The 16889-nt window shown below is 32.1% G+C and overlaps 1 protein-coding gene and 2 long non-coding RNA genes across 5 annotated transcripts; 2 read left to right on the top strand and 1 right to left on the bottom strand.

Moving 5' to 3' along the window:
• The first annotated feature begins 1104 nt into the window (after nucleotides 1-1104).
• Nucleotides 1105-3125, top strand: LOC110686791. Of its 2 annotated transcripts, XR_002504301.1 has the most exons (4): nucleotides 1105-1186; nucleotides 1997-2066; nucleotides 2161-2548; nucleotides 2624-3125. It is a non-coding gene; the product is annotated as an uncharacterized LOC110686791 (long non-coding RNA). The 2 variants fall into 2 exon arrangements; XR_002504300.1 differs by having other exon boundaries at nucleotides 2161-3125.
• A 2108-nt stretch (nucleotides 3126-5233) lies between these two features.
• Nucleotides 5234-6290, top strand: LOC110686790. Its single transcript, XM_021863382.1, has 2 exons — nucleotides 5234-5690; nucleotides 5791-6290. The coding sequence occupies exons 1-2, from the start codon at nucleotides 5385-5387 to the stop codon at nucleotides 6145-6147; spliced, it is 663 nt and encodes a 220-aa protein (XP_021719074.1). The 5' UTR covers nucleotides 5234-5384; the 3' UTR covers nucleotides 6148-6290.
• A 622-nt stretch (nucleotides 6291-6912) lies between these two features.
• Nucleotides 6913-11184, bottom strand: LOC110686848. 2 transcript variants are annotated; one of them, XR_002504325.1, is made up of 3 exons: nucleotides 8165-11184; nucleotides 7639-8066; nucleotides 6913-7539 (listed from the first exon to the last, which is right to left on the bottom strand). It is a non-coding gene; the product is annotated as an uncharacterized LOC110686848 (long non-coding RNA). The 2 variants fall into 2 exon arrangements; XR_002504324.1 differs by having other exon boundaries at nucleotides 7639-11182.
• Between the last annotated feature and the right edge of the window lie 5705 nt (nucleotides 11185-16889).

The following is a 16889-nucleotide window of genomic DNA, read 5'->3' as shown; positions in this document are numbered from 1 at the left end:
TTACACCCTTTTGACGTGGCATACATACAATGGTATTGTATGTGGTACCCAACATACAACCATTGTATGTTTAGCCTTATACACCAATAACACAGATTTACGCGTGTATTTGTCATGAATTTCTAATTTTATACAATTTCCAAGAATGTAGTTAGAGACTTAGAGGATATATATAGCCTTAAGGCTACATATAACATTACCCTTATAAAAAAATATAAACTGGTCAGATACGAATTTGTATGATAATGACTTTCTATACACTTGTAGATTTTTGAGATAAGATAAATGGCCAATCAATACTCCCTTGTCGTTATGTGTGACTGGTCATTTGAAACACGGGAAAATTTTTTGGTTTACTTTCTTGTAATGTAACATGTATTGTTTGAATAAATTTTGTCCTATTTCTTTTATCACGCTTTCCCATGCTAAACATTAACGACCATTAACTTAATTTCTCCATAATTATAAATTGTAAAAGTTATATATTATGATAGTACTTATTGAGACGAATCCAAAAAAATAATACATGAATATAAATTGTACCCATTGAAAATGATGTCATTAAATTCTTGTTAAGACTCACTAAGACTTACACAAATTTATATCTTTAGCCTAATATTTCAATATTTGACATATTTTATGTTGAAAATTTTCAAAATACAAAACGGATATTAAAAATAAAAGTGAAGTGGGTCCCAATCTCAAGTCTTAAGTTGAGTTTAGAAATTTAAATAATCAACTTGAGAATTGCTTGATATTTTAGAAGAAAAATGGGGAAAGTCTTAAGTATAAATCTTAAAACTCAAAATGATAATGTCACCCTTATACTTAAGATTTCCGGCAAAAATTGCTATTAGAATACTAAAAATTCTCAGACATAGTTTAAAATCATATAATGTGTTAGTTAGGCAATATAATAAATCTTGTTAAAATATTTTTTTTATGCAATCTTAAAGGATACCAAATCTAGTAAACAAAATCTTAAAGTATAAAAAGCAATTTGTAGAAAGTGAAAGCGTAGCACGTGTACAATACTATGGGGTAAGGGCTATATAGGAAACATAAATCCCATATTTCCTCTTATTCTTACATAACTTCCCTTTTGACACAAAACCTAAACCCTTTGAACTAGAAGGCTCCACAAGGAAGATCAATCCCCGCCGACATTCAGCTGATGCACCAACAGGTATGCAACTTAATCTAATTACCAAATTCCGTATAGTTCATGCATTGTTATTCAATGTTGTACTGTAAATGCTAACTATAAATACCTGTAATTGTGATTGTAGATTATTTACAGTAGATGTGGCATTGAATTGTTCATGTCACTATGATAATTGAATGTAAGGAGTATATGTAGTTTACATTTATTTAGATTTAAACCGAGGAATTATGATGTTTAGACGGGTTGATGCATAGTAGTGATTTGAGTAACGACATGATTATATGATTTTTTCCAGTAATATTGTGGGGGTAAATCACTAATTAAATTATAATTCTGAAATACTATGTGTCTGTTATTCGATCTTGTTTGTTGATGATAATCTCAAGAGGGTAGTCCCCAATATAATTTTCGTATTTTTAATGTTCAATTTGGAAAATCATCTGTCTTGTATTCAATGTTCACATCAGGACAATGGGTATGGTAGTACATAATGTTATTTATCATCAATAATAAATTGATTGTTGACTAGATCTTGAGATTGTGGTCATTGTTTTTGGATTAAGGAGATATGCATTTTTTTGAAGGTTGCTGTACTAAATTTAAAAAGCAAATAGAATGCCTGGCCTAGGTTTCAAATGCTTTAGGAGTCAACCTAAAGCAGGACCACAATATCTGCTAGCTGAATCAACATATAATGCTGGACCACCATATATGTTTGCAAGTCTTCGTAACGATAATATCATTTTTTTGTACTGGTTAAAATGTATATTGAGATATTATCATTTTTTGGTTCTGGTTGTTAAAATGTGTCTCTTTACCATCTTTGTGTAGTCCGGCGAGAGTAATGTCGGCTACACGATATGAATTCAAACTCGATACTCAGAGACGTTTACAAAATGTGGTGAGAAAATATAATATAACCCCCAACATAGAAATACTCCCATATAATGTTAATATAATAACCATTGTAATTGTTTTACATCTATTGTCCATAGCCTCTTCCAAAAAGAATGACTCGAGGTGGAGGAGTTGTGGAACAAATGGGTGAAGGACCGGGGAGAGTTGGTGCTAATTCTTCGACGTGGGAATGAGAAAAAATCATACAAGGTGCATCTGATGAATATTCTAAGTGCATATGGGACTAAGGAAACCTATTTGAGTCATGGATGGAGCGCGTTTGTGCACGCGAACAGCTTGAAATTGAATGATTTCATTGTGTTCGAATTGTATGACATGGGGGAATTGTCTTATAAGGTAAGGATATGGCGAAATGACATCGACATAACAGGTGATGAGGGCCAGGCAATCAGGGAGTACGTTCTAGAACCGATTCCCACTTTCAGATTCTAGTTCATACCAAGCTACATCTTCAAACCCACTATTGTAAGTTGAAGTATATTAATGCCTGCCTTGGATTGATGAAATGGTTTATGAATCTTTCTTAATTTGTTGGTGTAGAACATTCCATTGGCATTCACAAGAGAACATTTAAAGGGTATCGAAGAGTCCTCCGAAATTATGTTGTATGGCAGTAAGTCATATGAAGGAAAAATGCACATCAAGTACAATGAAAAAAAGAAAGTTGTCTCTTGCATGATAAAGAAAGGAGTTAAAGAATTTATTGACGGTGAGAAGGTCGAAGATAATGAGAAAACAATCATTGAGCTATTAGATAAGGAGCCACCATTTTTCAGCATCATATTTACGTGAATGGCCGATCATGGTGCTTCAAATTCAGTTGTGAAGTATATTATGCAGGAGTCTTTGCTATGGTACTCTATTAGGGGTTGGTTGTGGATGTTTAAGCCATGAAATATGCACAGTTTAATGGTGTTTAAGTTCGTACTTTTAACAGACATGAGTAGCAGTTATGGGGGTAACTATTATTGTGCTATGTAGAAAAAGTTATGACTTAAATTGTGTTAAATCCTTTAATCCTTTATTGGAAAGTATCTGCTATAACGCTTTTCCTATTATGGTATTGATCCCGTTAATTTTTAATACATCTAAACCATTGTATCCTTACACACTGTGGGAGCTGGGAGGATGTTTGGTATCGTGAAATACAACCTTGATATACATGAAAATGAATTATATCTTTTAAAAATTTATACTTAATTTGTAATAACAGTAAGTACATTTGAAAGTCTATTAATAATACAAAAAAAAGGATTACAATCGATCTTTTACATTGAAAATAATGTGCAATCAATGGTGGAGTTAGCCCAAAGTCATTGGGGAAAAAAGTGAGGCTTTTTTAATAAACTTACCCCATACCTGAGTTGTGAGCCTGTGACGTGAATAAGTGACTAACTGATTACGATTATTCACAGAATAATTGATATAATTAGATGGTTTGGTATTAATCCCCCCACGTGTACAAGGGGTTCTGTGTTATTATTTATTCTTTATATTCTTACACTTATAACCCATGTGTTCAGGAATTTGTAGGATTTAAAATCTTTTTAGAGTCTAATTATACTATGCAGTAAATAATGACCTATTTTTATACGGTATGTATATAATGGCCAGATTCGGAACATATACTCTGGTATGCTAATATTAGTAATGAACACATTTATTAGTAACTTCCTAATATATTTTAATATTCAAAATTAATATTAATATAAGTTTTAATTAAGTTACTTTTTTGCGTTTTGATTTTATCAATAAATTAATGTTATAAATGAATTTCATTGACTCTTTGACTTCTTACCCCAAAATTAAACAAAAATACCAAAAAAAAAATATATATTTAAAATTTCAAATGAAACATTAAAAAATATAATAACTGTCCTCTTTTAAAAAAAATGAATTTTTTTTTAAAAAAACTGTCATTTTAAACATTATAATCCGGTTTTTAAATTAAAGACTAAACCCTTCCTTCAATCTTCTTTTTTATAAAAAATAAAAATAATAATTTAATGCATAGGAAACATTAAATAAACATAACTGTCCTTTTCAACATGCAACTAAAAAAAAATAAAACTGTCCTTTTCTACATATATTCCGGTGACATTAATGACCTAACCCTTTACATTCATCTCTTTTCAAAAAAAAAAAAAACCCTTCCTTTCATCTGAAATCAAACTACACAACTCCTGCCGCAGCAACACCGTTGTCCGACTCCATCTTCCCACAAGGATATTGATTCCCCACCCTACCAGGCTACCATGCTTCCATACCACCGTCGTCCAACTTGGTTACCCTAATTACAGTAGGAATACGGTAAGTTTCACCCTCATTGTAATTCATTTTTTACGCGTTCAATTTAATTTTTTTTAGGCTTTAATTTGGCCAGATCTACATGTACTCAAGTTTGGTTGGTTCTTAGATTATTAATTATTGAACTTGAATGTTTGATTCTTATTTATAGTTTGTGCTATGTTTGATAAGGCATAGAGATTTGGTCTTGCATGTTCTCAGTCGAAATTGCAACTACGTATCTGACTAACTTATCTCGTTAAATTTGATTTATTGTGGACACATGGTTGTTATTTGGTGATTTTATGCTTAAAAATAAATGTGTTCTTATTTTCACATTTTATTTTAGTTGCCCATTGTTTATTAATAATTTTGTTTTTAAATAATAAAATTTGGTTACGTTCTCAATCTATTATTTATACATAATTAAATACGTATTTAAATTTTTCCTACCGATATATTTTAATTACCGCGAATTTAATCAAAACGGATTTTTATTATTAGTAACACCATATAATTTGTATACATTACTGCGTATGATGTCAATATTCAGCCCCTTTCCCTTTGTATAATTTTTACAATCGAGCACGTGTTAGATTTTGTTGTCAAATCAGTAAACTGCGAACAATTAATAATTACCTATTTTACAAATACAATCTGTTATTCACTTTTTAGCTATGCCGGAGGAAGGGCAAACTTGGTTCACCGTTCTGATAAACGATGAGAAGCTGTCTGAATTGGTGAGCAATTACATTTTATTTTAACACTACACAAGTGTATTGAGAACATGTTCTGCTATCACCCTTGAATTTTAACAAGTACCTTTTAAATCTTATACCAGTTTGTTCCAGATCATATTAGTAAGCGCTTTCGAAGGTATTTTAAAATTGTGAGGGTATATAGAGGCGATAACAAACGTATTTACCATGTTAAGTGGGTCAAGATTAGAGAAGAATCAGGCATAGAGATATATTTTAAGGAAGGATGGTCTAATTTCGTGAAGGACAACGGTATAATGCTTGGTGATATACTTGAATTGTTATATATGGGTGATGGGGCATTCAAAGTACATATCTGGCGTGGTGGCCAATACATCCATGACTTTGTTGAGATATCTTCTGATTCTTCAGAAGACATTGAGCAAATTGAAAATGATGCTAAAATAGAGGAGCCTACCCTCAACGATGCTGAAATGGAGGAGGTTAGCCACAACGATGCTTGGTTGGAGGAGGATAGTCTATCATTGCCCAATGACAGGTGTAGCTGGATACCTGACTTTGAAGTCAGATACACGGGTCCATACAGTGCAATGGGAAGGATGGTATGGCTATATAATGACAATTCAAATTATTTGTTGGTATTCTATGTATGCAGAATGTGCCCCATAAATTTGTACTAATTATGTTGTTGTAATAGTGCAGAATGTGCCCCTGAAATTTACAAGGATCCACTTCAGTTTTTTTAGACACGAGAATCCTGCTGAAATCTGGGACAGAAACAATAAAATGTGGAAAGCAAAACTGTTTGTGAAGCGAGATTCCAATGGGAAAATTGTCTTGTGCAACATCAGGGGTCAAGGAGTTGATGCATGGTGTGAAGGTTATGGCTGGGAAGAAGGTCATTGTACTGTTGCTTCGAAAGAATCCACTAGACTTCAAGGTCTCAATCAAGTAGTACCAAAATCAAACACTTCGGTTATATGGGGGGAATTAATCTTTGAACTATTGTTTGTCAACAACTCTTTTGTTTCCATTTTATCTGACTTGTGTTGTATCTAGGTCAGCTTATGGGATGTTGAAAATATTTCCTTATGGCTTATGTGTATCATGTATGTGCTTGTTTATGAATTGTATTTACTAACCTTTGAACATTTTCATAAGGTTACCTTTGAGATATTTTAGAACCCTTTTGGTTTTAAGAATGCCATATCAATTAGGTGATTATGACTACAAATTTCATTAAAGGTTCAATTAGGTTAGTTGATTTTTAAAATGTCCACATTTCTTTTTGGATGAGTGAAAGTTCAAACTAAGACAAACTTGATTCTTCGCCCACTACAGCCAGGTTGCATAATTATTTCATGTGATCATCATGTAAGCTTTGTTTGAACAGAGTATTGCAGCAAATCGTTAGTATATGCACATCATTGGATCCATAGGGTCTTTTTTATTTACCAATCTGGACAATTGGACTTCTCAAAATAAGTTGGAGGATTTGGGTTTTAATAAGATTGTGAATTTCCATACTTCACAAATTTGTAGGACAAAGTAGTGAATTTCACAATTACTCCAAATAAAGATAGAACCACAATTTCATATGGTTTTTTAGTAGATCCAATTTAGATGTAAACGTGATTCGACAAGGTTAATCCTTTAACCGTTTAGCATTAAATAATATTTAATGGTTTCAAATGTCATTACAACATTACTAAATTCAATTTATTAATATGAGAATTGATATTTATGAAGGAAATATGTTATCCCATATGTTATATTCCTAGAATACTTCCTCCACTGAGTCCATTCTTTAATATTGATAAAATATAATATAAGAGGTGTCCAAAAGTTTCATTGTCTAATACAAACATTTTTTTAGACATGCCATAGCATACATTAAATGTTTGTATGCTTAAAAACAGAGCTTCATGGATCATACACCCAACCTTATGTCACACCAGGATCAAAACACAAAAGATCAGACACTAATAAAGACACTTAAATGAGACCATATAACCATTTACCCAAAACATCATTACTCCACGTTAAGCGATCCCAGAATAAAGTACTACCCTTACGACATAACCAACAAAAAACCATAGTCTACAGTAAAGTAAACAAACATAGTCTGCAATTCGTCATAGGACTCATAGCTAAGTGGACAACTTAAATATACCAGTCTTAATTCAATTTGGCTTAAAGTCTAGACACCTTAAAGACTAAGGGAGCCGTACGTTGCAACTGGACAATGACTTTTTGACCGACCTTGATATTCTCACCACGGATCATTTCCTTAACTTCTTTTTTGATGTTGCTTAAGATAATTTGTTGTTTGGACCCTCGTTTTAAGAAAAGAGTTCCCCTCCATTTTTTATTTTTAGTGACCCATAGTTCAGCTGGTTTGGAGGCACCAAACCGATTGAAGTGTCGTCTAGCAAATTCAAGTGGTACATTCTGCAACAATAGACAAAACCATAAGAATAAAAGTTATTCTTATATAACACGATATATTTAAATATGTGATTAGAAATAAGAATAAGATACACATCATACCATCATACCAACTGCACTATACGCCTTTGTGAAAGTGTCTTCGAACTCAGGTAACTTGAGACAACGAGGTTCTTGAGAAATTATTGAATACGGTCGTTCGCGATTTCATCATCACTGTCACTCGAATCACTCCAATAGGAAGAATTAGACGATATCACTATACAGTTACGAGTGATATCAATGCCATCACGCCATATGACTACCTTGAATAACCTATCACCCAGATACAACAAGTCGAGTCTATCACCAATCTCTATGCCATTGTCCTCGACGAAATCATGCCATCCCTCCTCAAAATATACATTTACCCGTGATATATCTCTAACCACCATCCACTAAACTTCGTAAATCCTTGTACCACTGCCTCTTTGTACTTTAACAACATCATTACTTTTGCGAAATAATTTACTTACTTGATGTGGAACACACTAAAAAGAATTTTTATTAAAATTTTGTTAAAATTATAATTTCAATTACAGTTGATTACACATTACACAAAACCTGTTAATAAAATTTAAATGCTTACCAAAACATCCTTCTTCTCATCATCAATCCTAACGGTGAACCATGTATGACCGTGATCAAGCATACCTCTCTCATTATAAGCAAAAAAAATAATTAGAATATTTGTTGCAAGTACAATGAAATTAAACCTTGTTTGACAATGATCAAGTATTCAGAGAAAACTAATGACAATAATTGTTACAACTATCTTGAAATAGCTCCCTATAGTATGAACTTGATAATTCAATCAAAGGACTAACCATAATATAAACATTCTTGGTTGCGACGTCGGAAAAATGGAATTGACCAAATTAGTCCGGCGTTGACCTGGGGTGGCGCGTGACAATTTTTTTTTTTTTTTTTTTGTGGTCTCAATTTTCCATCGTATACCTCCCTTCTTCCCCTTCAATTATTCCCCCAAATTTCATTTTATTCTCTCTCCTCTGTGTTGTGAAATTGATTCCAAGAATGAAATTCAAATTGAATTACTTACTCCCCCAACTTCCCCCTTCTGCAGATTGGATTCCACTGAAAGGAGATGGTGACTTTACTTGGTGAGGTACAGTACGCATATTATTATCTCTCTCGTGTTGTTTTTTTCTTTTACTTTTTTGTACACGGTCAACCCTTTGAAGTTGTTCTCCCATGGCGCATACAAAGAAAGGGAAAAAATTGTTAAAGAATTTGGATAAACCATAAATAAGGTCATGAAAACTAGGTAATAAAGCTTAATTTTTTACACTTCCTGAATTCGAAATTGCAGAAATTTGGGGTTTGATTTGATTTTTAAAATTTGTTAAATGTAGTGATTCATCCATCTTTAATACATTAATTTATTCATTTAAGTACTTAATTAATTGAATAAATGAAGTGATGATGTTGGGAATTGGTTTTGATTTATTTGTTTTTTCTTTTTCTTAATTTGTGTAGTTGCATTGTGCGTGCATGTGTTGTTAGTGGGTGGGTCTTCAAATATTTTTTAATTACATTGTCATAGGATTGATTGCTGAATAAATTATGCACTTTGTAATTAGTTGTTTTTATTTTGTATCTTAATTCAGGTTTAATTATCATTATAAACTGTATAAAGTTATGGATCCAATAACATAAGACTCTATTATGGTGGTCAGTTTGTGACTAGGAAGGGCTACACCACTTACGAACACAGTAATAGTGAATATTATGGACTATCATTGCAACCTAATGTTGAAGAGGTATGCTACTTTGACTTTGTTGATTGGGTTAAGGAGGTAGGATACTATGTTATGGGGCAGCTTTGGTTTAGTAAAGATGTTCAAAGCTTGTTTAATGGTAGGTAGCAGCTCAAAGATGATATTGATATAGTTAATTTTTTGTTTTCTACAGAGGATGATGGTTGGTACAACATGTATTTGGAGCATGAGGAAAGAGTGGTAGATAATAAGAGGATGATGTGTGGTCCAGATAAGGTTGGAGGGTACAGATATACAGATTCTGGGGAAGGGTCTACATTTTTGGGTTGTTTAGTGTGTTCTGACTCACTTATACTGATTCATCAAGTGGGTCACAATCACTAGATGTAGTCCTTTCCAATCCCATCAAAGCTCTACACTCCACACAAACATGAATTTGAGGTAGACTAAGAAGGAGACAGCTATGTGGTGAACTTAGAGATTAAAACTTGTGGGTGTTATAGGTCGACTTTGATGGGGATCGCTTCTTGGCATGCATTGGCTTGTATTGCCAAAAGAAGACTTAATTATGAAGACAATGTCCACCGAGCTTACCATGTTGCAACCTACTCAGCAACATATTCACCAGCCTTCCATGCCATGCCAGGAGAGAAGCAATGGGACAAGTCACTTTTGCCTGAACCTTTACCACCTCCCTTTAAAGTGATGCCTGGAAGACCATCACAAAAGAAAAGAAGGAAAGAAGCAGGAGAAGGGAAAGACAAGTATGTTAATAGGGCTAAGGAAACAGAACACTTGTCAAAGATTTGGTGGTTTGGGTCATTATAAGACAATGTAACAGTCTAATCAAACAAAAGGGCCCAATACACAAAGGTGGTAGACCAAGGAAGGATGGTGGTGCAGCTTCATCCTCACAAACTGTCCCAACCACAACATCAGCAACTCCTATAAATCCTGTACCAGCAGCAGCTGCATGAAGAAGGCAATCAAGTTCATCTACACTTATGATAGGAGGGGGGTACTTCTTGGAAGGTCAACACCCAACCTACTGCACCATCAACAACTTCTACTTCCAAAAAGGGCAAGTCTAAAGCAATTGCACCAAAGCAGAAAATAAAGAATCAAATTACAACTTCTGTTTATGCTGACCAATCCTCACAAGCATCTCAGCAGAGTTGTTTGTCTCACCATTGAACAACGTACGTTAAATTTCATTTTATGTAGTCACTTTATGTAGTAGTTAAGTCTATGTAATCCACTTTTTCTTACACTTTGGTATTTCTGTGAACAAGTCAGCTTTATGTAATTTGCTACAATTATATTGCTCCTACCTTACAAGGAAATGAGGAATATTGGATGAACATTGTTTTTGTTCTTGTGGTTATACACATAAAGTATGTTCAGGTTGGAATTTCTATTTATAGTATCAGGTTTATTGCATATGCCAAATTTGTCAAACTTCATTAATTAATTCATTCAATCATTGAAAATTTGAGAAAAGAAGCTAACTTTATCCATTCGTTGAAGTATGTCTAAATTGTGAGAGGGGTACACAAAACAGAGGGGAGAGAATAATATTTGGGGGAAAAAAATTAAGAGTTATGAAAAGAAGGGAGGTATACGTGGGAAAATACAGAAAAAAATTAAAATACAAATATATTAAGTAAGGTGGCACCCCAAGTCAAAGGCGGACTAATTTGGTCATTTCCCACTTTCCGACGTCAAGGTCCCCCGCCGCAACCAAAAACATTTAAAAGGTCCTTCTATTCCACTTTCGATTTACAAGGTCCTTCCTTGCAAACAAGTGTATTTATAAATCCTTTGATGCAAATTTTCCTTTATTTAAAAACAAATACGTATATATTATTTTAAATTTTATTTTCAGCATTAATATATGTTATAATAAATTAACTGTAATAATTAATATACCAAGGAAAAATAAAAATTTATGTTCATTATATTTTTTGATGTGGATTTAAACCCCTTAACTTAATAAAGAATCTAAAATCACACAAGTAACACAAGCCCTTCGAATTTCCTAAGAAAATCGAACAACTTAAGAATAACGAACCGGATATGACTTTGAAAACGACCACTCCTGGAACGAATTCAACGCCTCTCAAATTACCTAGACCACTCCTGGAACTAAGTACTTTGATGAACAAAACTTAGACTACTCCTAGAACTAAGAATTGAACGTTCTAATTATCAAAACAACTCCTTGAATTGAAAACTAGCAAAAGAATTTGTAAGCAATTAAGCAAAACAAACAATTAACTTGAATTTTAATGATTTTCGAATGTTATTGAAAAATCACGAAAATTACATTATTTATAGACTAAAACTAACTATTCCTAAGTCTATTCAAACTAGAAAAAACCCTAGCCTTGATCCCAAAGTATCCTAGATAGAATAGGAAAACCAATTCTAATGGAACTAGGAAACTAGTAATAAGACTAGTTCTAATTAACCTAAAACTTCTTAAAACAATTCCTAATTGACTTAGAAATTATTTTAAACTAAATTAACAGAAATTAAGAAGATTCCTAATTGCTTAAACCAAGAAAAACCCTTTCAAGTGAAAGGTAAAAACTTGCAAGCAAAAACTCTAGAAAAACTAAGTTAGGAAAATCTTTCTTTTCGTACTGCCGCAGAACCACCTTCTCACGCGCCGCCATCATCGACACGCGCCCCACCGCCGTGTAGCTGGACTCAGGCCGGAGCTAGGGAGACGGCGCGTGGCACCCAGATCGGCGCGTCGCCGCCGTCGTCGGAACCCAACTGGTCCTTGACTTCTTCTTCAATGGCTGCGCATGTTAACCATTCTTGATTCTTTACTCCAAGCTCGAACCCTATTGGCCTTAAAACCAATATGATTGGCTCTTCAAAAGAATTTCCCTCTTGATCCGGGTCATTTTTAAAATTAAAATAATTTTAAATGACATATAAGGGATAATAATCACGTAAATATAAAAATAATTTAAATATCATTATAATGTCAAACATAATCAAATTACATAATTACAAAAACATTGTGACTATCATTAAAAAGTCAGACTTATTTTGTCAACGTAAACATAGTGTTTCAATTAACATATATTTTTTTTTACAAATACAAATTAACAATTAAACTGTTTAACTACATGTATCATTGATAATACATCATTTTCTCAAAAATATAACAAGGTTTTAAAAACACTACAACCGCACCCACACAACCAAAAAAAATTAGCTTACGCAATGATATATACAAAAACAACTCAAAATTCAACACAAACAAACTTGTGAAAATCAGATATATATACATAGAGAGAAAAATTGGAAAAAAGGAATACATGCAACACATAATTTCAAGGATCCCAAGTACAAAAGTATACAATTTCAAATTATCCGGACCTTTAAGCCCATGTTATACAAGTACCACGTTTCAATGGAGATAGATCTATGGAGTTTAAAACCAAAAATTCAAATTATATTGTGTGAAGAAGTTACCGTAATGGGCGCAATCCTCGCGAAAACGGAGACGACCACTATCGAATCGAAGACTGCTAGGATGGTAAGATACAATTGAACTTATTGTTGATCTCGCCGGAATAATTGTGGGTATCACCGTTGTTAATGTATTGAAGGCTTGACGGTGGAATGAAGGGCGATGAAGTGGGTTTTTACTTTAAGTGTTTGAGTAAGTTCCTAGTGACTTCTAGATAGAGAATTTGTATTTATATGGCAGAGATTAGAATTATTTAATAAATTTAATGTAATAGGATATTTATGAACGGATGGGGTTAAAAGTCTTAAAACCGTATAAAACAAAAATCTGTCCTTCTAGAGGGTTGGATACATTAACAAACAGTGGTACACTATCTTTATACAGTCCTATTGGGAATTTATCTGCACATAACCATTAACATAAATAGGAAATAATTTCTCCTACAAATACTCCCTCCATTTTAAAATACTAGGTCTGGTTTTCTTGGACAATTATGCCGATACTAAACTTTGATTACTAATATCTATAATTTTCAATATGTACAAATTTTAAAAATTGAAAATTTATAAACTATTCATTAAGATGATACCGACATTTATCCACAAGATTATATGATTTTCTAAAGTATAAAACACAAACAATAGTCAAAGTAGGATAAATGAATTAAGCAAAAAATAGAATTGGACCAAGTGTTTAAAAACAGGGGGCAGTACTATAATTTGTTTGTACATATTCAAAAGTACTTACTTTACTAATCAATAGACAAAACACACCTTTCATGTTTTACTCATCTTTAATTTCATTTACATTATATTTTTATATCTAAGTTAGTTAATAAATCATCACACATTAAAGTACGGAGCATATAAGTGTAGTTAATAATGTAATATATTAAAAGACGTTTCTAAATACGATGTGACATGTAGTTTCTATTTTGTTGCGCCACGACATCATATAAAAATATAAGGCTAAGGAGGTTCAAACTCTAATCCTCTTTTAACAAATATGACTAATTAACCATTTAAGACAATATCAATATGTTATTTATCAATTGTACGGCTACAACAATAGCAACCCGGGGGCATCGCCCGAGGTCATTAACTGGTTCAATGAAATTTAATAGGGCGTTTATTTTTTTTAATACATTGCCACCGGTTTGAATTAAACCGGTGGGTAAAATGGGTTTTCCCACCGCTTTGGTTTGAACCTGTGGAAAAAACCACCCCTCAAAATCCCTCCTAATTTTAACCCTATTTTCCCAACCGATTTTAAAGAACCGGTGGCATTTCCTCGGTGGCAATCTCCTTTTTTCACCTAGTGATCTATATCTATACTTAGTCTATAATTTAGGATTTAAAAAGACAAACCACAATCACCTATATGACACATGTCATCATAATTCACCTATATACCACATAATACATCCATTAATAATATTTCCTCTTCATACTCCCTTTTAATGTAAAAGTTAAATTAAAATATAATTGAATACTAAAGTTTTTATGCATTCCTAACTTGCAAATTTGAGTAAGAAAATGGAGTGTTCCATTTTCACTAAAAAAAAAAATTGTACTCCTCTCTATATCCTTGTTAATGTAAAAAAATAACAAATTATTTAATGTTTAAAACTTTATGTATTCCCAACTTGCAAATTAAAAGTAACAAAACTAAGCAAATTATTACAAAAAATCACCGACACATACAACACAAACAAGCAACAGATTTCAAGAAAAATAAAGTGAGCTACAACCCGTTCGTTGAACGGGCCAAAAGGCTAGTTATAACAAATTTAGTAAACAAAAGACAAAATGAAACACGCGTTGTTTGGTTTTTCCCTTCTTTAATTTCATTTACTTTTATACTATTTAAAATCTAATGTAGTCAATATAGGGTCACATATTAAAGTACGGAGCATAATACAAGTGTAGTTATTTATGTAATACCTTTCAAGTTTGAGCCTCTATTCATTGATTAAACCTTGAGGAATCTATATTGTTATGGGATAAGGATCCCACATAACACAACTTTGAGATTTTATATCAATGCTATCATGTGAAGTGAATTCAAGACCTCTATATTTGCATTATTTGTATATATTAGAACTTATTTAGTATCAAAAGACAAAATTAAACACGCGTTGTTTGGTTTTTCCCTTCTTTAATTTCATTTACTTTTATACTTTTTAAAATCTAATGCAGTCAATATAGGGTCAAATATTAAAGTACGGAGCATAATATAAGTGTAGTTAATTATGTAATACCTTTCACGTTTGAGCCTCTATTCATTGGCTAAACCTTAAGGAATCTATATTGTTATGGGATATGAAAATCCCACATGACACAACTTTGAGATTTTATATCAATGCAATCATGTTTAGTGAATTCAATGACGCCTATATTTGTGTTATTTGTATACATAGAACTAATTTATTAAACAATTTAACACGTGTTGTTTGGTTTTTCCCTTCTTCAATTTCATTTACTATTATATTTATTAAAAATCTATTGTAGTCACTATAGGGTCACATATTAAAGTACGGATCATAATATACGTGTAGTTATTTATGTAATACCTTTCAAGTTTGATTCTCTATTCAATGGTTAAGGAATCTAATTTGTATATTGTTATGGGATATTTATCCCACATGACACAACTATGAGATTCTTTATCAATGCATTCAAGTTTAGTGAATTCTACGACCACTATATTTGCGTTATTTGTATAAATTCAAACGAATTTCGTAAACAATAGATAAAATAGGGTCACTTATCATTTATTTTTATATTCAAACGAATTTGAGTGTCTATTCATTGGTCTTGCCCTTTTTTAATTTCATTTACTTTTATATTATTTTTTAAATAATTTAGTCAATATAGGATCACTTTTCAAAGTACAGAGCATAATAAAATTGTAATATTGGGGAAGCTCTTGTAATAAGCTCAAACATTATGTTAATAGTATGTTAACAACAATTAGTAACAATATTATTTGACTTATTATTCACGGCCAAAATATGTAGGCCTTCTTTAGTTAAAAAAAAAAAAAAATTAAAAATAAAACTAATAAAAATAAAAAAAATTTCATAAACCAAATGTAGGCCTCTTCATCAATTTTTATAAATATTCAGAACCTTGAACCAAAAAAAATTATTGACCTAATGTAGGCCTCCTTTATTGTGTAGCAAATCTTCACATGGGCCATTTTTGCCTTATCTTCACATGGGCCATGTTGGCCTTATCTCTGTTCGTGTACAAGGCCCGTGTATATATTTTATATATATATATAATAGAATAAGTTTAGTTATTAATGTAATACCTTTCATGTTTTAGCCTCTATTGAATGATTAAACCTTAACCAATCTAAAGTGTTAGTGGATATTATAGATTCTATTTCACACAACTATGAGATTCTATACGAATGCATTGTTAAGGGGTATTATAATTCCATTTCACACAACTATGAGATTCTATACAAATGCATTGTTAAGGGAAATTAAAGCTAGATTCCATTTCACACAACTATGACATTCTATACAAATGTATATTCAAACAAGCTTATTTAATATAACGACCCCTATAATATAATAGTGTTATTTGAATATTCAAACAAACTTACTATACAATACACAACACACGCGTTGTTGGTTTTACTCTTTAATACTTTCAATGACTATGACCCTGTTTACATTTACTTAATTTCAGTTCAGTTCAGCTCCAATCAGTTTAGTTCAGTTTATTTCAGCTCCAATTAGTTCAGTTCAGCTCTAAATATCATTATTTAATTTGTACATAACTACACATTAGACAAAACGTTTGTTGTTGGTTTTACTCTTCTTTATATCTAAGTCAGAGAATATATATTATGTCCCTTATTAATACTAGTTATATTTAAGTTGGTCAATATAATGTCACATATTTTTACAAGGTGCATAAGTTTAGTTATTAATGTAATACCTTCCAAGTTTGAGCCTCAATCTATATTATTATGGGATATAGATTCCATATCACACAACTAATTAACTATGAGATCCTGTACCAATGCATTCCAGCTTAGTGATTCTATCGACTCCTATAAAATAAGGCTAT

This window comes from Chenopodium quinoa, unplaced genomic scaffold (genome assembly GCF_001683475.1).
Source record: "Chenopodium quinoa cultivar QQ74 unplaced genomic scaffold, ASM168347v1, whole genome shotgun sequence".
Taxonomy (NCBI): domain Eukaryota; kingdom Viridiplantae; phylum Streptophyta; class Magnoliopsida; order Caryophyllales; family Amaranthaceae; genus Chenopodium; species Chenopodium quinoa.
This window is presented reverse-complemented; position numbering and strand designations above follow the sequence as displayed.